The sequence below is a fragment of the Uloborus diversus genome, chromosome 9 (assembly GCF_026930045.1).
Source record: "Uloborus diversus isolate 005 chromosome 9, Udiv.v.3.1, whole genome shotgun sequence".
NCBI lineage: Eukaryota > Metazoa > Arthropoda > Arachnida > Araneae > Uloboridae > Uloborus > Uloborus diversus.
In genome coordinates, this window is record NC_072739.1 from 102,908,844 (window position 1) to 102,929,875 (window position 21,032).

General features: G+C 36.8%; 1 protein-coding gene across 1 annotated transcript in view; it reads left to right on the forward strand.

Annotated features, from left to right (window-relative positions):
• LOC129230655 (carboxypeptidase B-like) overlaps nt 1-21,032 on the forward strand; it is a 38,100-nt gene that overhangs the window by 14,141 nt on the left and 2,927 nt on the right. The window contains exons 4-9 of the mRNA XM_054865071.1: nt 1,384-1,520; nt 3,902-3,998; nt 6,246-6,347; nt 8,804-9,016; nt 11,104-11,206; nt 13,804-14,006. Coding sequence (XP_054721046.1) covers nt 1,384-1,520; nt 3,902-3,998; nt 6,246-6,347; nt 8,804-9,016; nt 11,104-11,206; nt 13,804-14,006 — 855 coding nt within the window. The remainder of the gene's footprint in view (nt 1-1,383; nt 1,521-3,901; nt 3,999-6,245; nt 6,348-8,803; nt 9,017-11,103; nt 11,207-13,803; nt 14,007-21,032) is intronic.

The window sequence follows — 21,032 nt, forward strand, 5'->3', positions numbered from 1 at the left end:
GTATAACACCAGCTCAAAAGTAACTTTGTAATCCATTAAAAATTTAATCAAATGTACACACAATATTTTGACTCACAACTATTTAATATTATGGCAAAGGTGCACTTAAATAATAGGAGCCAAAGATTACCCCCCCCCCCACCCCGTTCTCGCTTTGAAACTTTCAGGTATTTTTTGATAAACTCACAATCACCCCTGGCTGTAAGTGTCAGAATATATAAATCAAAACACCTATCATGCGCACGACTCATTGAAGTTGTTATAAAAACGCCAAATACACGTTTTTTTTTCCTCATTTCGCATCTGAGAAGTTCACTATGACTGTGTCAATGAAAGATCTGGCCGTCCCGATCACCTGATCTTAACCCGTGTGACTTCTGGATATGGGGCTATCTGAAAGCTGCTGTGTTCAGTGCTCCGATTGCAAACTTTGCTGAGCTGAAGGCATGCATCGCGCAGCACATTCTAAACGTGAACCGGAAACACTTCAGTCAGTTTTGGAACATGCTGTTTCTCGATTTCAGCTTGTTACAGAAAACGGGGTACATCATACTGAACATCTTTTGCGCCAGTCTCACGAAAATTAAAGACCGATTTGAAATTTACTGATGCTTTTTATGCGATTTTCGGCCTCAGGACAATTAAAAATCGACTTTTCCCATCCGATGTGATATGACCTTGCCGTGTTGGATGGGTTTACTTAACTAACAGTATCACACCTGTACCCTCGTGCACGCTAAGTAGTACGGTGTTTTAACGTATAGTTTTCACCTTAGGTAATATTTTATGATTTATATGTCATTTGTTGTCAACCACTATTAAATTATGATGCTTACAGCGCCATCTGTTGCTAAAAATTTTAACACTATTTTTATATATATATATATATATATATATATATATATATATATATTGTATTTTCCAATAAAATTTTCTGTTTTTCATAATATTGCAGTACTGTCAGGCTTTTGATGTGTTACATGTTTATGGAAACGATATCATGAACCAGGAGTGTTTTTTAAAACGCATATTGTCCCGCGCGTAGACGCATACAGGGATTTATTTTAGGAGTGACGTGCAAGCCAAAATATAAAGGTAACTTTACAAATTGATTTTATAAAATTATTCAGAATTGGTAATTTTGAATTTATTTCTAGGGTGGGGGAGGGGGGTGCGTGTCCCACTACTTGAATACTTTCTTGACCCCCTCCGAACTCTTAAAGTGTCCCGCCCCCTTAAATACGCCCTTGCCCCCCCCCCCAAACTATCAAAGCCCTCCCCCCTCCGGAGCAAAAGGTCTGAAAGAAACACTGTAGTGATTTCAGCTATCAGACTTAATCTTCTTTTGAGCATCTTTTGTTATACCTTGAATACTTTTTTCAGGTGGATGTCTGGAATGAGCCTAACGAGCTGTATCAAAAAGTGAACGTCCGAGTTTCGCCGGCATTGGCGAGCAGCTTGGAGAACGAACTCAGATCGCAAGGCATAGATCTCTACGTAGTCACAGACAACCTCCAGAAGTAAGTGGAGGACATTTTTTTGTTTTTTGAAGTGAAACTTTTTATGTGTGGGCTTTGAAATTCTGATCCGTATACTTTTTGTAATAACGGAAGTGACGTTGTTGTTTTTTAATTATTGCCAAAAAAAATGAATAATAATAATAATTATAAAGTTAGTTTTGTTAATAAATTTAACAAATTTAATTCCAGGCTGAAATTGAGCAAGCATATAATTCAAGTCAAGTCACCAGGTTAAAGCGTAATCTACAATGCTTAAGTTCAACCTCGGAATTAGTTTCTTAACTTCAGTTAAGAAAATTTACTCAAATCACTAATCTTTTTCATTGTTTTTAGCAACAGTTAAAATGCGGAATTCGAGTATCGTTTGGTTTTTCCGTAGTTTGAAATCTTTTTTTTTTTTCATTAATGTATACAATTTTTTGTGAATACGCTTTGCAGTTTTTGTGCATTTTTATATCTCAAACGCAAATACACTTTTGAAAGTACAATTATCTATCTTTACCATACTTAAATAGCTGTAAGAAAGTGTCTAAAGGGATTTTACATTTGATAATTATTACTTCTAACGTGCATGAATGAACGCGCCTTTTGTTCGAATTATTAAAAAACATTGCCCTGTAAAGTTTCCAAAGCGTCACCGATTATTTCCATGGAACGTTTCAGGATTTTGCGGCTTTTCATCAATTTCCTTTGTCAAAAAGTTTCCTTAGTTGCACAAGTTGCACAAATGCAGACTTCTTACACTTGTGAAAAAAAATTTATCTACCAGTGTAAAGATATACTGAAGATATTTTTTAAGTTTAACGGCCCTGTCCGATAATAAAGACAAAATTCCCTGTAACAGCAAACAAGTCTTTGGGGTCAGCCACAAATGTTTCTTTGTGCCTCCTTGGTTAATCGAAAGGGCACCAAGCTGTCTCTGAAGGTTTCGGAGACGTGACTAGTTTTAACCGAGATGGTTTTTAAATTCTTCAGGAAGGTTACTGACTTGTAGTTAGGAAAGTGATCCTGCATTTTGTGAGATATATTATTGCCAGAAGTTGGGCGTATTAGCTGCCCATTATTTTTCAGTAACGTTTCGGAATTGATTTTACAGTCTGACTATTTTCTAGACGTAGAAGGCAGTACTGTGGGTTCAAGACATTTTTTTAAGATTATTATTTTAGGAATTGCCCGATTTTTCTTCAATGGCGTTTCTCATGTTTTAATTTTAAGACTTTTTTTTTTTTTTTTGCTGTTGAATTTGCTAAAATAGCATTCGCCATAGATTTCCGTTAATGAATCAGCTTTCCTTCGCCAATTTTCGGAACTGCCTCAGTTTTCCCGAACAGTTGTTACATTAACAAATTGCCCAAGCACAACAGTAACAACTTGCTCCATATGGCACCATTTGATGTCATATTCTGAGTAAATGGCATAACAAAGCTGTGAAGAACTGCTAAGTATTATATCACTTGCTTGAAGTGTGGGATTTTTTACGATGTACAGAATGCATTGAAATACTTCCGATGGTTTAATGACATGTACAATTCACCAGAAAAATCACTAACGAAGACGAAATCAACGTTTTGATGTACACCATCTTTGCTTAATTTTAAGAACTTCTTGCACCGGTGGCGAATCCACAAGATAGAAATCTGTCATCAAGCGTGAGAAAAGCTAGTCTCCCTCCCGTGGTTCATTTTATCTTTGAATGTTACAACTATACTGCAAAAACAATTCAGAAACGTTCCTGGAAAGTAATGCGCAGCTAATGTGCCCAATTTTCGCCAGTAACTCAACTTACGAAAAAACAGGAACATGTTCCGCTGAGAGTCAGTAATCTTCCTGAAATTTTCCTGGAAGCTTTCCAAATAATACAGAAATCTCCCCGGTTGAAGCCATCCTGTTTCTGGAGCCTTCAGAGGAAACTTAAGTATGTTTTAAGTAATAGCTTAGAGCCTTCCTGATTTATCTAGAACGCTCCTAAAGCATTACTATAATCATGGACAAAGGTAGGCCAGGATTGCACGTGTCTCATTTGCCTGCAATTCTTGCAAAGTTGGAAAATACAGAAGTATCCGCTCTTCTCAAGAGCTTAGTCAGTTTGGGTGGGTCGATTTCAAGCTGAAGCAAATATTTTTCACAACAGTGAGAAGTCTGAATTCGTGCAACTTGTAATAATTCAGGTAACTTTTTGACAAAAATACTTTAATTCTCACTGGAAATAGGTTAAAAAACTGAAATCCCGAAACGTTCCACAGAAATAATCAGCAACGCTTCGGAATTTTTTTACAGTGTAGCCCTGCTTTCCCTTATGTACGAAATAAGAATAGAAAAAATGAATTCTGCAGTTGTAAATTCGTTGTAAATTCGTGATGTCAAATAAAATCATTTTGCAGATGGATCGATGAAGAGAAAGAAGAAAACCCTCCAGACAGTGCCTTGGCTGGAAGGCAAGAGAACTTTCAACTGGACGTCTACCACACCTACGATGCTGTAAAACTATTCAACTTTTCTCTATGATTACTCCATGAAATTGATTTTTCACATTTCTATAATTCTGAAACAGTTTGTATATGTACAACTAAAGCGGTTTTTTTTTCATGTCCATGCATTTAGAACTTGACTACATCGACCTAACAACAGGACCTATCGTAGGTACTTCTCCCCATTGAACTCTCATTATATTTGAACCCCCCCCCCCTCACTCCCTTATGATACAACGTCACACTTCGCTTTTCCCCTCCCCTGCCTTTGTCACTAGTCAGGCCATACTACATAAGCAACATGTTATTTAAAAACAAGAAAGTCGCCGTCAAGGTATGACAAGTGAAACTTGCTTCTACTCTTCTACATTTGAACGAAGCATATGCCTGTTTGGAGATATTTTGGTTGTTGAAATTTTAATCTTAACCCCAGTGGATTAACCCTTAGCTCCAGGAGATAGCGTTCATGGTTGATCACTTTTTCGTTTCTTTACTCTCCTAAAATGCCAGTCTTGCCAAACGGATCTAGTTCAGCCTTGTCACAATAAAGATTTCCCCGACATGTCATACATTACCAAAAAATATTATCAAATTAACATGAAGTGGCGCGAGTTTCATTATTGATGACGTCAGGAGTTACTAGATCATTGGCTATTATATATATGAGGATATGCGTGATTTCACACTTCTTGTTACCCCTTTTCTCCCAGGAGCGGCTACAAGAGAAGATCGTTGTGGGTGATCACTCCTCTCTTGAGTAAGTCATCACCGACAGTTTTTCAACATTGAAGTTCAAAGAACGCAGTTTTATACGATTTTCACTAAAGTTGAAGAGAAAGTTGGACCTCTCCCCAGAAATGTTTCATAATTAAAGTCTGAAAATCAAACTTGAGGGTCATCTTTGACCTTAGGTGAAGAAATGGTACTCGGAAGTCCTTTCTGGGACTTTTTCGAAATTGGGGTTCCAAAAACGCTATTTTGAACTATTTTTAGTGATGTCAAGGAAGGAGAGGTTCAGCAGCCTTTCGCTGGACATTTTAAAAAATTGAAGTCTTGAAAACGATACTATGCCATCATCAGTAGTACAAGGGGAAGGGGTGAGGTTTGAGGATTTTCCTCTGGCAATTTTTTGAAAATGAAGTTACAAGAACTCAATTTTAGACGATGTTCAAGTTTGTTTGGGGAGAGAGGTTTGTGGGCTCTTCCTTGGAAGAGTTTTGCTTTGAAGTCCTCAAAACACAATCGTAAGCCAGCTGTGATGACTTTAGAGGAGGCTAATTGAGTTCACAATTCGCTACCGGCAGTTTTTCAAGATGAAAGTTCTAGAAACGTATATTTATTTATTTTTTATTTATTTATTTGTGTAGATCTTCGACGACGTTAGGAAGATAGGAGATTTTAGGGCCCTTCCCCAGAATTTTCTGATATTGAAATTCAAAACGACCTTCGATTTTATTAGGGGAGGGATAAAATTTGAAATCGAGTCCGAGACAGTTGTGATCAACTTGTGTAAACAAGGGTTTGTAATAAAACCAATCGCCCCACCCATGAAAATTTTCTGGATTTGTCCATGCTTGTTTCCCTTGTTACAAACTGTCAAAATTTTCCGGAACCCTCCCTCCCCCCATCAAAGCGGGACATCGTTTGTGGAGGGCTCCTTATTAAGAATTATAGATCATTTAACAGGACATACCTCTTTTTGTTTTATTTTAAGGCTTCCTTTTACAACTTTTCGGGTGCCAGAATAAAAAAATTGCTTTGTATTGGATTTATAAAAAATGGACAGCAATGTTCATAATTTAATATTACCAGAGCGATTAGATTTATCTGTTGAAAATTTGTGAATTGGTGTAGTATGATGCATGAGAGTAATGATGGATCCACAACCATTGTAACGGCGCAAATTACGTTTATTGCAACAGTCTCTTACAATCCAAGGCCGTGTTAAATAATTAAATTATGTTAAACCTATATCTAGCGCTAAAAGGATCTTTACGATTTTGTCGCTGTTGCAATAGCTGCAAATCCACCATAAACTTTCTTCTCGTTTCGCTTTTGCCTAACGGAAGCTGAAGACGTCATTTTTTTCTTCAATTACATAAATAATTTTATCACTCAAAACTGTACTGTTTATTAGACACAAATTTTTCCAACAATAATAGTGAGTTATTGATTTATATAATCAGTATTCATCTAAATGCAGTAACATTTTTGTTTTGCAATTCTTTTGTAACATTTACACATGCTTCGTTTTCAGATAAGTTCATATATTGACTCCATCGCCAGCAGATATTCTTCGATCGCTACAGTACAACACATTGGCACTTCGTTCGAAGGAAATTCCATAAAAGGTCTAAAGGTCAGTTGAAACAATTTGTCATTGAGTAGGAGTTTTTCTAAAATATCAAATGACTATGTATTTTCAGAAATTCAAGTTTTTTTTTGCACCATAAAAGTGTTTTATGCACAGCGTAAGAGATGGACTAGACGTAGAGCCGCTGTATAGGCGCCGTAACTCATTGTCCGAAAAACTGAAAGTGAGGCCGCCCTATGCCCACAATAATCTGGAGGCCCCCTGAAGATTCTATAGACAGAGCCTGATTACCGCAGGGACATGTGGGGCACAGGCCCCTCCTCTTAAATTTCAGGGGACCCAAAATCCCCTTAATTTGTCATTATAATTTAAAATAAATTAGGATTTCACTCAGAATCTAGAGTACAATGATATCATTGAGTTTTGCAAATGCCAAAACAAGAAAAAAATTTATTTGTTGATAAAAATTCCCGTTAAAAAAGTGATCTCTTTGCAAATCAGAAAACCTCTTCAAATTTAGTCTGTATTTACTATTAAAAGTTTATGACATAGATAATTTTGGTATTTACGGTTTACTGCAACGGACAAAGTTTAACCACATTTTATATATTTATAGTATATTACTATATCTTTTCTACTTTTTAAATGTATATATTATATTGCGATATGAGGTATCACCAAATTTAGTATGGTTGTGGATAAACGCAAGTATGGAAATATTTTATTGCTTCAACATATAAAACAAGTGGGAATGGGGGTGGGGGAGAGGGGCACGTAATGAATTTCGTGCCCGGTGTCTTCAAAAATCTTAGTCGGACCCTAGGGGAGCCCTGAAGTAGAAATGTGCCCCATGTTCATTGTCATGATGATCGGGCTCCGTCTACAGAGGAATGCAGTGGTTGATTTACAGGTTTGGGGCCCATTTAATTGCCTTTTTGAGATACTCTTTGTCTATCTCAGAATTATGTGATTTATCATGTGTATTTATGAATCCGTTCGCGGCCCCTTATAATTGTGATAGGTAAATTCGTTACCGGCAGAATCAATAAAAATTCTCCAAAATAATCAATAAAAGTTGATTGTAAAAAGGAAGTTTTTACAATCAACAAGTCATAATTTTTGATTATTATTTTAAAAAATACATGCATTTTTCATATAGTTGTAATGCTATATATAATTCTTTAAGTAATTTAAGGGCCCCTTAGGAAGATGGGGCCCCGGGCCCAGACCTAGCCGACCTGTGTGGTAATCAGGCCCTGCCTTAACTACATGCAAACAAAAGAAATGCGCCATTTGGCGGCGCAAATCACATGTTTGGCTTTGACAAGAACAAATTGGGGCCAAGCAGACGGCAAATGTGAATACTATTGGTTCAGTTTATTTTTTAGCATTCCAGAAAGAATCCCCGAAAGCGACATGATGTAAATCGTCCGGCAACCTGCTTGCTTACTTCTAGCGCTTCTACTCTTTTGCATGAATATTGTATAGGGGTTTGGAACCTTTTGTCCGTCGGATCTTATGTCCGTTGGACGTTATGTCCTCTGGACATTATGTCCGTTGGACGTTCTGTCCCTTGGACGTTTTGTCCCTCGGATGTTTTGGACCTGGACGTTTTGGATTTAGACGTTATGTCCGGCATTCGAAAGGGGAACAAAGTTTACATCACATTTGCAATGTTTTTATAGTTAACGCAGAACGCGATCACGTAGCGTAAGGGCACGTAGCGAACGAACCATCGATCGAAAAGTAGAAAAACCAATTGCATGTACGAATGAAATCTTTGTGAATTTATTTAAAATAAGGGAACTAAAAAACTTTTTCTTCTTTTTTTCTTCAACGAAATTTCTTCAACGAAATTTTAGCACATGTGAGTCTAGGGCAAGTTTTACATACATGCGTTCATAGTTTGTATTTGCGTTTTGCATTTTAGCAAACTTAAAGTTTCCGGACTGGAGCTATGGATTAATGGATTGGAACTACGTAAGAACTTCTGAAAGTATTAATTGATGTTCCAAAAGCTTTGCTCATTATCGCTACAAACCGGCTAAATTTAAGCTGCTGACATAACATTATTTTTAATTCCAGAGCATGGTCTTTTTTTAACTTAATTTTTTATTAGTAGCTTCCAATTTCTAGAACTTCAAATTGGACATTTCAGCATTAGCTAAAGGATAGGCCCGAGAACGTCTCTGGAATAATGGGTCGACTGTTCCAAACCTTCCATGAAGTTCTACCGTTGCCATTTTTCGGCTTTTAACTAAACACGATTGCCTAAATACCCATTTGTTAAAAATTGGACTCAAGGACTCACCGACTTGCAGCCTATGCGATTCTGGACTTTTAATGAACAGTTTACATTTGGACAAATGTATTGCACTTAAAGATTTTACTTGTACTGTCTGAAAGTATCGGAGAGTCAGAAGGCGAATAACTTAATTGTTAATATGCCTGGTATTTATATTTAAAAAAATAATAATAATTTCTGTAAATTCTTCTTTCAGCTGGGATCCACAGGAACCAACAAACCAGCTTTGTGGATTGATTCAGGTATCCACGCCAGAGAATGGGTCGCTCCGGCCACGTCAATCTATATCATAGAGCAACTGGTGAAAGGGTATGACACGGACCCCGAAGTGAAGGAACTGTTGGATGTGTACGACTGGTACATCTTCCCTGTTGTCAACCCTGATGGATACAAGTACACTTGGTCCTATGTAAGTAATTAAGCAACCTGTATTTTGTCTTGACACAAGAATTTTCTCCAGAATAGTAACTTTGCATTCACGTTTGGTACTTCGTGGTTCGGGGAAGTATGGAAGTGCTTCTAAAATTTTCAGGGGCTCACCTTTTTTGAAACTTTTTAATTCTTCATCACACGTTTGGTACTCACAGTGGTCTACCCGAGGGAGAGAGGGGGGGGGGGGGTTACACGACCGACGATATTGACAAACAAAAAAATATGTTTTGATACCTTTTAACCTTTCTTTGAGCTAGTGATGGACTTGGTGAACTTTTTAGTCCTTCCATTAAGTAAATCAATAGAAAAAAAATAATAAAACAGTATATCAGGCGACTAGAAGCGCATAGAACTTATCTACTACACCGTGAAAAATTTCTGAAACGTTACTGATTATTTCCGTGTAATGTTTCGGGATTTCCCAGATTTTTACCAATTTCTTGGGAAAATTAAGTGTATTTGTCAAAAGGTTTCCTGAATTATTACAAGTTGAACGAATGCATACTTTTCACTTGAAAAATATTTTAACTGCCGGTAAAAATATTAACTGATCGTGTTTATTATGTATATCGGCTTTAAATCGATTATGATTTGATTAAACTGACTAAGCTTTCAACGAGAGCGAAAAAGTCTGTGGATTTCGCAGGTTTGCAAGGATTGCAAGTAAGGTACGTTTCTGATACTGAGGCCAATGAAATAACGTGAGGTGTTCAGAGCCATTAGCGAGTGAAGTATTTGACGAAACATTCCCAAAATTCATAGGCGTACACAATAGATCATTTGGATTTCGATTTTTGAAATAAAAAAAAATAGCACCAAAAATTGCCACCCGGAGAAATTTTGGCGTGGAAAATGGGTAATCCTGTGAATATTGAAGGACTAAATGCTAAAAGGCAAAATATGCATCAAATTTATTCATAAAATGTGATTTTTACTAACAAATGAGGTTCAATATGACCAACATCGAGATTTTCCACACAACTTGGGGGGGGGGGGATTGATTTCTTTAACCTGTAACGTTATTCAAGTTTTCGAAGTTGAAGTATCTGGAACGTGTCGTAGATACACAACATCGATAAGAAATCCCTATGACCAAACGTCACAAGGTGAAAGATTGGGCGAATTTGGGAACTAAGTTCTAGATTTACCTTAAATAACATTTTACTCAACTTATCAACACTTGTTTTACGACATCGCAACCAGCTAATATTAACATATTTATGAATACTCGAAACAAGGTTGGATCCAAAGCTGTCTTGGAACCAAAATGTCGGATAAGTCGACCTATTTTTTTCAAGGAGTTCTACCTGATACTTACTTGCAATTCTGTCATAGCTTTGATCATGTTTACAATATTGCTTTTGGGATGGAGCTTTCTTGGTAAATCAGGAAGATGCCAAGCTTTTACATTATACCTGTCTAAGTTTACTCTGAGGATTCCGGAGATACGACTGGGGCTTTAAACGGGAAAATTTTCTGAATTCTGCCGAAAATATTCCAGAATATAGTTTTAGGAAGGTTCTGACTTTTAGCTGAAAACATTTCCTGTTTATTGCAACATATGTTGCTGGCAGAAATTGAGCATATTAGCTGCCCATTGTTTTCCAGGAACGTTTCTAAATTGTTTTTAGTGTAACTTCAACTGCTGTTCAGGCGGTGTTTACGGTTTCGGTTAGAATGATTGTGCTGTAAGACAGTTTCCATGCCACTGATTTGACGAGCAGAATTTTGTGCTATATTTGAATTTATGACAGTTCTTGCATGTATTTGATTTCCTTTCAGGAAACCCATCGTAAACTTAAGTTGGCAGTGGCGTATAAGTCAGCTTAATTTTCTTTACAACAAGTTACGGGTAGTTTTTAATAATAGTTGTTGCATTAATCTGCAGAGAAAAATTATTCATATCTTGGTCTTAAAGTTAAAATTTACGCAGTCTCGATTTTTTTTCCTTTTAAATATGTTTTATATTTCCTTCATTTACTTGAAACTATGTTAGAATGACTTACACCATTCTGATCGATGAAGGAGTAGGAACTACATACTATTTACCTATTGTGTTTCTAGAACCGGATGTGGAGGAAAAACAGAGCAATGCATCGACGGTTTGGATCCAATCCATTTTGCAGAGGAGCAGATCCTAATCGAAATTTTGACTCTTCTTTTGGAGGTATGATATTTACAATCCTCATGGTATATAATAGCCAATGATCGAGCAACGCTCCTGACGTCAGCAACAATGAAACTGGCGCAAGGCATTTGATAATATGTTTTGGTAATGTTTAACATGCAGGGAAAGACTTTAGTGTGACAAGGCTGAACTGAATATGGTTCCTAATTGTGTTTTACTTACTATTGTTTTACTGGTAAGACTGCCATTTCAGGGGAATGAAGAAACGAAAAAGTGGTCAACAATGAACGCTGTCTACTGGAGTTTAGGGTTCATCCACTGGAGTTAAGGTTAAAATTAAAACTATCAAAAGATCACCAAACAGACAATGACTTCGTTCAAATGTAGAAGCAACTTTCACCCGTCATACGTTGACGGGCGATTTTCCAGTATTTTAGTAAAAGTAATCTATCACCTAGAGCAGCGGTTCTCAACCTTCTTTGATCTGCGAACCGACAACAACTTTAGAAAAGAATTCTCGGACCGATGATTTTTCTCTTCATCTTTTCTTACCTATCTTCCTTTCTTTTCCTTTTTTTTTTTCTTTTTGCAAAAAAAAAAAAAAGCAATCCGATAAGTTTTGCCAATTTATACTTAAATGAGGAGTTCTTTTTGGCAGCCGCATATTTCTGTAGATTGTTTAACATAATTTAAATTTGTGTTAAGAGGTAAATAACATTCTTGTAAAGGAGACATAACTATTTTAGTGAAAAATAAGACCCACGTGTTTTTCAGTATTTTAATTTTTCAAAAAAAATTTAAAAAAAGTTTTTTTGTTACTGAGTTTTAAAATTTAATGATTCAAGTTCACCTTCTTAAATGCATATTTTACAAGATCGATATGTCTCTCTTTTCATACCAAAATTACAATGCTAGTGATAAGACAAAAATGAAAGAGAAAAAGTTATGGCAATTATGGGAAGAAGGCTTTGTACCTTAGAATAGTTTTAAAACATTATTTAAAACTTTTCCTGGGAAACTTTTCCTAATTAATATTTTTTTCCTGGATACAAATTATTGTAGAAATGTAAGTAATATCTTGTTGCTTACCATTCAAACAATCTATTACCACTTTAAAGTTAAAAGTATGTTATTTTGTAAGAGATATTATTTTTTACACCCTTGCAAGGTATCCATAGCTAACACCTCATATTTTACTTTAGAAGCAAAGTGTAGAACATTGGGATGCAGGACATTGTAAATTAGTACTAAATCTATATATATATAAATGAATGTTTGTATGTCATCCATGAACTCAAAAACTACCCGGCAGTTTTGGCTGAAACTTTCACCGTTTGTTATTTTTGGTACTGGGAATGTTTATAGACCAGTTCGAATCCGATCGATAGTTCCTTTTTTATTCCAATTTAAGTCACAATCCATTGGATAAATACGAATAAAATTATCGGATGCAGAAATTAATTCGCGTGAAAGATCTCATTAATAAGAAGTTAGCTGTTGCCATTTTTCTTGAGTTTGAACAAATAAATTCTTTCTTTATTGTTTTATGGCTTTTCATGCAACGGGGGGATTTAAAACTTTTTCTATTTGAGTATAGTCACGGCTTCACTTGATACCTGGACCGATTATTACGAAAATTGCTATATATATGTATTTTTCCACGGAGAAGGTGCATAATATGCTTAATGAAGCCACTCGCCACCAGGTGGCACTGCAGAGTAGCAACTTCTGCCCCGTTCAACCGATTGTCATGAAAATCAGTATAATGATGTTTTTTTTTTTTTTTTTTTTTTTTTTTTTTGTTGGCGTAGCAACGCGCGTCGGGTACAGCTAGTGAAAAATAAACGAAAGATAGCAAATGAATCGTATTCGATGAATCCAAAATACAAAGCACTAAAGAAAAAATAAAACAGGTTGGGCATGTCATGTGCGCAAAAATTCACTCGGAACTTTTGAGTGATTGTTTCTGACGCACTAAAGATCCTATTGCTAAGGGTAAAAGCAATAGACTTATTATTTTTACAGCATTTTTTTCTACTGGCATGGACAAATTGAAACTTATCTTCATACAATCCTGGTGTTAGGTTATGTTGCATATTTCTGAACGCCTCATTTATGAACATAACATTTCAATTCTACTACGCAGTGATGTTCTCATCAGTTTTTCTGAGGGTATACTCCCAGTAATCCACTACGCACAATTAGTGTATGTGATCATATACATAGTACGTCAAAAACTGAAAATTTATGAAGCTTGAGGGTATACGCTATGTGTCTAAAAAATGTTTGAGAGTATACGGCGTATACGGAGCATATCCTATGAGAGCACCACTGCTACTACATTTATATCTGAAGTGAATTAAGTCGAAATGGACTTGATTCACATGATAATAAATTCAGGGAGAAAGGATAGAGGTAGTAAACAAAGAGGATTGTGCTGTTTGGCTCCAACACTTGAAACCTTCATGAGTTAGTCGTTGGATTGGCGAGTCAGCTCATGAACATTTCGTTTATCTGACTGGCACTGTTTTCAACATCCCAGCGCCAAGCAGACAACTGTGTCGCCAAGTGTCACGTCGCTTTATTTACTTCTTCACTCAGTTCTACTCACAATTAATCCACCACTGCCTTTTCAGGTCCTGGAACAAGCAGCGACAGCTGTTCAGAGATCTTCCGAGGTGACTCTGCCTTTTCGGAAGCAGAGAGCAGGGCTGTCAGAGACGGAGTCCTCAGGCTGGGGAAGAGGCTGAAAGCATACTTTACCCTCCACTCCTACTCTCAACTGTGGATGACGCCTTACGGACACAGTCGCAAAAACCCCCCAGACTATGACGACCACGTGAGTTAATCATAAAACTGTAAAATATAGATGATTCATGGCGGCACTTAAATTCTTATAGGCCGTGACAATCTCTGAAATTCATGGCAACAAAGAGGACGCTGCAGGCAATCCCTGTTTTCCATTCTTACAATCAAAATATCCAACCCCTGTCCAGTCAAAATAAACAAACTTTGAAACGTTGCCATTGATTGGTGGATACACGGGATTGAGTTCGGCGTCTCTTGCGGTCAAAATGGGCAACATATGAAGTTTCGCATTTTTCGAGAATTTCCACGACAGATCATCTTAAGCTACTAGTTGCACCGGTTTAACTCAGGAAAGTCATAAATTCTCTAGACCCGTAAAGCGTAAGCAAATCAAGTGCGGCCATGGATGGTGCTAGAGCCTCCGTCGCTAAGGGGTCAAAACTGCTTGCTTTGGCCGCTGCATTAACGCAGTAATGCGGTGGTGGGTTCGACTCCCGCTCTCGCTTGGGATATAATTTCATTCTCAAACTTTCTTGTGTTGTTTACGGAGGCAAGGTGCTATTTATCATCTAACGTATGTTAAGGCTGGTTAGCTTCTAGTGTAGTTAAATTAGTTAACATAGGTGAAGCTATCCCAATCCCCTGTCAGTTTGCTAGGTAGCCAAGAAATCCGAAATCACGTGACAAAGACCTTTCGGCGACGATCAATCGGAAAAGAGCTGCTGGCTGCTGAAGTACATGCCACTTGCTCAGGTAGCTTTTAGATCTTGCTTTTAACACACAGATTGGATATTTAGGTCTTGACTTGCGTGATATCGACTCCGCTCATTTTCCCATTTCTAGTTCTTTTAAGTATGGTTGTCAATAGAAGTCCGGTAAGCCCTGTTGATCTATATAAGCATTTGGAGTTACTGTCTATGCGATAAGTTGTAGTTTTCTCAATAAACTGAATGACAAGTAATGAAGAAATTTCGCTTTCGGAAATAAGTCAATGAGTGGATTTACAAGGATGCGTTTATGAGCGAAATATTATTCTTTTTGGCCAGTTCAACTGACTTCAAGTAACTATATTATTAAATAACTTGCCTATAATTTGAGAAAGCTCCCTCCTTCAAAGCATTAGTCCTATTTTTGTATACATGTATAAGCCCTAAATTATAGTCTTCATCTGCGATTCATTATGGGTACAAACGCACTCTAGCTTGGATAAATTAAAATAAACTAATTTAGGATTATTCATAATTCTTTTCAGGTTGCACTTTGGTAAAAAAAAATAAATAAAATCGTACAGCTAAAGAGAGAGCATTTAAAAGAATACAGAAACAGTTCAAATGTTTTACATCCCTAACACTTGTTCTACATGTGAACCTTGTTTATTTATACTACTTATATCAAAGCGTTCGATAGTCCTGTTCCTGGAATCCTCTATTCAACATGGTACTATAAGTATTACTGGCAGCACTTGTTGTTCTTGTGTTTTTTTTTTTTTTTTCGTAGATTGTGGATGCATGTAAAAGATCAAGTTTCCTTACCCCCTGCCCTCTCGTTCCCGTGAATATGCCGGGCTGGGGTTTCGATCTTCATTTCTCGAGCCCGTGATATTGCCGTTCTGGAGTGTGCAATATTAACGCGAAGAAACGATTAAAATCAATTCATTTCTTTTGCCCGGATTACGTTTTATTGCTCTTTTTACACACTAGATGGCAGCACCAATCAATTTTAAACGTAATTGCGGTTTTTAAATGTAATTGCAGAGATGTAGGAAGGAATTTTGGTACTACTGTCTACATTGTGATGTTGGCTTATGTATCTCATGCTTTGAAATTTACCACACAAGAAAAAATTTACTTATCTTTACTTATATTACACAAAATATTAATAAAATTCTTTTTTAATGTTAGAAGGCATATTTCTTACATTTTCGCTGCTTGCTTGGGTTTGCTTGTTGACTTTTCATAAAATTTTAAACTTTTTTAAATTTTCAATCTAAAAATATTGAAAATGAAAATTTGAATGCACATGTTGTTCATACACTTATTCTTACATAATTTTCTTAAATAAAAAAATAGACACTTTTATGACCGTTTTCTAGAAAATTATTCGATCGTTAAGGGGTTACCTTGCCACTTCGTTTAACCGAACGGCGTAAAAAGGTAACACATACTGTCCATAAGAGCAAACGTACACGCTGCCCTAAAATAACTGTCTGTTTTCATGAATTGATAGCAGGAAAACGGTTCAGGTAAAAAAAGATTAAAATAAAATCTTGCTGAAGATTCTCGTGACAAGGCCCAAAGCGGAGGCGCTGACTTAGATAGAAAAAAAAAAGTTTTTATTTACATTAGGGTCTTTTTTAGCATTCATAACTCTCCGTTGTTATAATTGTTTATATTTAACCAAACAAATTCAGGCTAACACTTGCTTTTAATATAAAAATCATCAAAAAACTTAACCGTTTCAAAAACCTGCTTTGCCCTTGTGGCAGGACCAAAAGGGGTAGTCAATTAATTAAAATGTAGTCAAATTAAACCAACTTGGACAGTAAGCTCACAGCTTTGATAGACGATGCTATCCAAATCAGGGAATCCATGTCCAATTGCTAGGAAGCTAAGTTTTAATGCAGTTCTTTCAGACTCAGTTACCATCAGCCCAAAGCGGGGAGGCCCTCGCATTTGTGTCAGACTTGGTGATATGTAATCGGAATTTCACGAAGACAGAGTTGTTTTCTTTTGTATTTACTGACCACTTACATAATAAACTGAACTGCTAAGTCTAGCTAATTTGCGGAAATAAAGACCTACCCGCTTTACCCATATCCACTTCGCCCAGGGACATTTATTCATTTCACCCAACTATAACTTCAGATTTAAAGCGCGAAATGCAAAAACACTGCTTAAATAATATTCATAAATGTCACAAGATTAATACTTAAAATTAACAGGGATATATCATGAAGCATTATAGAATAATCAGAATCTCAAAAAGTCAAAAAAATTTAATGGAAACATCAGAAAGCATTGTTAGTGTCTTACTTTAAAAACGGGTATGGAATGAAATTGTGGTTAGTAACCGTAATTACTCAAAACGTGAAAATTATTTAAGTTCCTCAGATTTAGACTTGTGTTAAAGGGGTGCGAATGCGAAGGCCTTCCCACTTTAGGGTTACTTCCCCTAAATATTCCCTCCCAGTGTTCCTGATCTTCAGTCGAAAATAATCCAATAGATGGCGCTGCAGGTAGTGAATTCTTAAATCTGTTTTTTGAAATTTTTAATGAATAAAATTACAAGACAATATCTTTTAAGTGTCCACCAGCAGCTCAATCGCATGTCGTAGTAGGAGGATAAAATTACAGACATTTTCTGGTAAGTTTCCGATGGAATGGCTGCACATTCACAACTGATTAATTCTTGAAATTTCTCAAGTGTTCTGCGATTTTGCCGGTAAATGCATCCCCGGTAAACATTTAAACTAAAACCAGAAAATATGTGTGGAAAAAAGTGTGACCCGTTACATGAAGTCATGAAGTTGCCTCAAGAATTTCTTTTAATCTTGTGCGTTTTCCCGATATAATTTTTTAAAAACCGCTTACTCAACCGACATGTGACATGTTATTACAATCGATGCTCGAAATATGAAAATACAGTAAACTCTCGTTAGTACGCCGTTGACGGGGATTCTGAAAAACGTCGTATTAAGCGGGACGACGTTATAAGCAGAACTCTTTAAAATGCCGTTTTGGAAGATAACAGGAAAAAAAAAACATACCTTACAAAAATCTGATGACTCGTTTTTAATCGCTGAAATAAAAATAACAGTCTAAAAGCAAAAGAAACGCGTATGCATTTTAACCTCTACAACTTTATTACATCTTAGTTACATCTATGCTATTATTTTTTTGTAAGAAAATTCTCCATAAGGAGTTGCTTTCCTCCATCATAAGAAGTTGGTTTCCTAAAATTTCTTATTATAAAACTTTCAATCCTATTAAGTTCTCTCAGCATCGCTTCCGAGTTTTCGGTAGAAGAGAGCGCCTGCCGCAAAACGCTTACGGAATCGCAGGCGCTAATAAAAGAGGGAAGTTGGGGAGGTTCATCTTCTTCCTCTTCCTCATTATCAACCTCGAATTCTCCATCTTTAAATGAGAAAGTAAAATAAATACTAAACTGAAGTAAGGGTGAACTTTAAAAAGGAAAAAATTTAATAAGTTAACTTACTTACCTTTCGCCATGTCAATCATATCCTGAATTTCTAGAGTTTCCGTGATAGGCAAATCATCATCAACTGAACAATATCCAGGATACTGTTCCTCAAATTCGATGTCCAGAAAATCCGCAACATTCAGGTCATTTTCATTAGATTTGCTCTCAAAATGCGCTTTTCGAAAGCAATTTCTTATCACATCTGGCGCGATCTCATCCCACGCAGCCGAAACATAATGGATAGCATCCAACACATTTATTTTACAGGAAGAGTCCTCTCCTGATTCAATTTCACGTAAGTAACGCTGTACCAGCTTTTTACGGTATTTCTGCTTCAAAACTTTAATGACTCCTTGATCTAATGGCTGAAGCTTGCTGGTAGAGTTGGGGGGGAAATACTCGAGCTTGATGTTTTTGAGGGGGATTCCTTTGGGATGAGCGGGACAGTTGTCCACAAACAGAAGGACTTTCCTCTTTCCTTTACCGAATTTTCGGTCCAACTGTTGCACCCATTCAGTAAACAAACACCCAGTCATCCAGGCTCTATTCTGTGCTTTGTAGTTGCACGGGAAAGTTCGCACATTTTTAAAACACCGTGGTGACTTAGATTTTCCAATCACCATCAGCTTCAACTTGTCAGATCCAGTCCAATTAGAACATGCTAATACAGTCAGTCTGTCTTTACTTAGCTTACCTCCGTGGCACTTTTCATCTTTTAAAACTAAGGATTTGTCTGGCATTAATTTAAAAAATAATCCAAATTCATCAGCGTTATATACGTCCTCAGGTGCATAGTCTTTTAGTAGATTAGGGAGGAGATTTTCTATCCAGGGAGCAATGCTGTCGTCGTCTACGGCTTCGGCTTCACCACTAATTTGACGATATTTAATGCCATATCTTTTTCGAAACCGATCCAGCCAACCAGCTGATCCAGAGAAATCATTTATGCCCAAGCCTTTGGCTATTTCGTTGGCTTTTTCCGTCATAATGGGTTCATTGATCGGCAAGTTATTTCCTCGAGCTTGCTGGAACCATTGGTACAGCACTTCTTCTAAATCCTCATTTTTGCCTTTACGTACCCTCCGTCTTTTACTGATGCCTGAAAAGGCGCTGGATTCAATTTCTTCCCGTTTTTTTAATAAAGTTTTTAATGTAGATACAGGTATTCCTATTTCATTTGCAAATTGCTGCTTATTCGTAACTCCTTTTTTCTCATCATACTGCTGTATAATTTTTAATTTCTCATCGAAACTAAGAGCTTTTCTTTTAGCCATTTCTTAACGTGTGAACAAGTAACCGAATGGACCCTCACAGCACGTAGCGTAGATGGCGTAGTTATCGCTCTCTTGGCACCAATAAAAGCACCGCTCTTTTGGCGAATTCAAATTTCCTTACAACCCTTTGGAACCAGAATGGCTGATGCGCCAGCCTGTTTCCTGTCATGGAGCTAGAATCGAGGGGAGATGACGCGGCGGCGAAGATCAAACGAATCCGGGTTGCCTTTTCCTGCCATTCCTCGCTCTTTCGTATCGGCACAGGCAAATGGGGCGCGCAATGCTTTTCTACGAGAATTTGTCAAACTTTCCCAGCTTGTATTTTTTCTGAATTTCTTTTAATCTTTCAACTGATGTGAAAAATTATTTAACCATACTACTAGAAGGCCTCATTTAAAAATGGTCAACATTGGAGGCGATTTAAGATAAAATTGAGTATTTTCGCAGAGCATACTTACTTGATCTGATTTTTTGACTTTTTACAAGGTGGACCTTTTCCTTAGGTGAGGGGGAGGGGGTGAGAAATTCTTGGAATTCCGAGATAACGAATGCGAACAGGGACAAAGAGGCGTACTTCACGGGTCGGAATAAAGTAGTCGAACTGGTTGCCTTCCGGTAACAGAACTCATGTTTTAACGCGAAGATACAAAAGTTTACTAGCGACGCAATATACGGACGCAATATAAGGGATTTTTCCTGTGGGGACTCTAGAAAAACGTCGAAATAAGCGGGAAGTCGTTATAAGCGGGGGCGCTATAAGCGGATAGATTTTAATATTAAAAGCATATTGGTCCCAGGGACCGGAAAAAAACGTCGATATATGCGGGAAGTCGTTCTAAGCGGGGGCGTACTAACGAGAGTTTACTGTATTGTAATGTAATTTCACTAACTTTTCTTTGGTTTACGTGTCAACTATCTGCTGCGCCATCGACTTGAAATTTTTTGTGTTAACTGTGGGAAACTAAAACTAGACCCTCTCAGATAAATTTTCTGCAAGAGCTTCTTTTATTTATTTATTTATTTATTTTTTTTTTATTTGACCATTTTTCCATTACAAACTTTTTAAAAATGTCAGTCCATTTCAAGACACCCTGTATCATGTTGAGTAGTGTGTAGTAGGGACTGGACTACCTATTTATGTATGCCGAGTGACTGAGGTTTCGCACATTGCTCGTAGAACAAATGTAAGATATATATGTAAATAAAATTTGAACTGTTTTTGTATTCTTTCAAATGTTCGTTTTTGCTGTATGGGTCTTAGTTTTTTTTTCTTAACATTGCATCGAGGTCCCAAAGGGAATCATGAATAATCTACTTAAACTATGTGTCGCTGTAAAGTTTTGAACGTAATTGCTTTAAATTTATTGATTCTTTTTCCTTTGCTTTTCATTTTTTAAATTTTATATTTGGGGGGAGTTTTGTTGTAATTCACTCCTACATCTACATAGTTTTCCTGCTTATGATGCTTGCCTAGAAAAAATGTGTTTATTGTTAAAAGTTTCTTATAAAATCCCCAAAAGTTAAAAATTACTAAAACATAGTGCCTGAAGGTTTGAAGGATTGATGTTGGTATGCTCTGCACT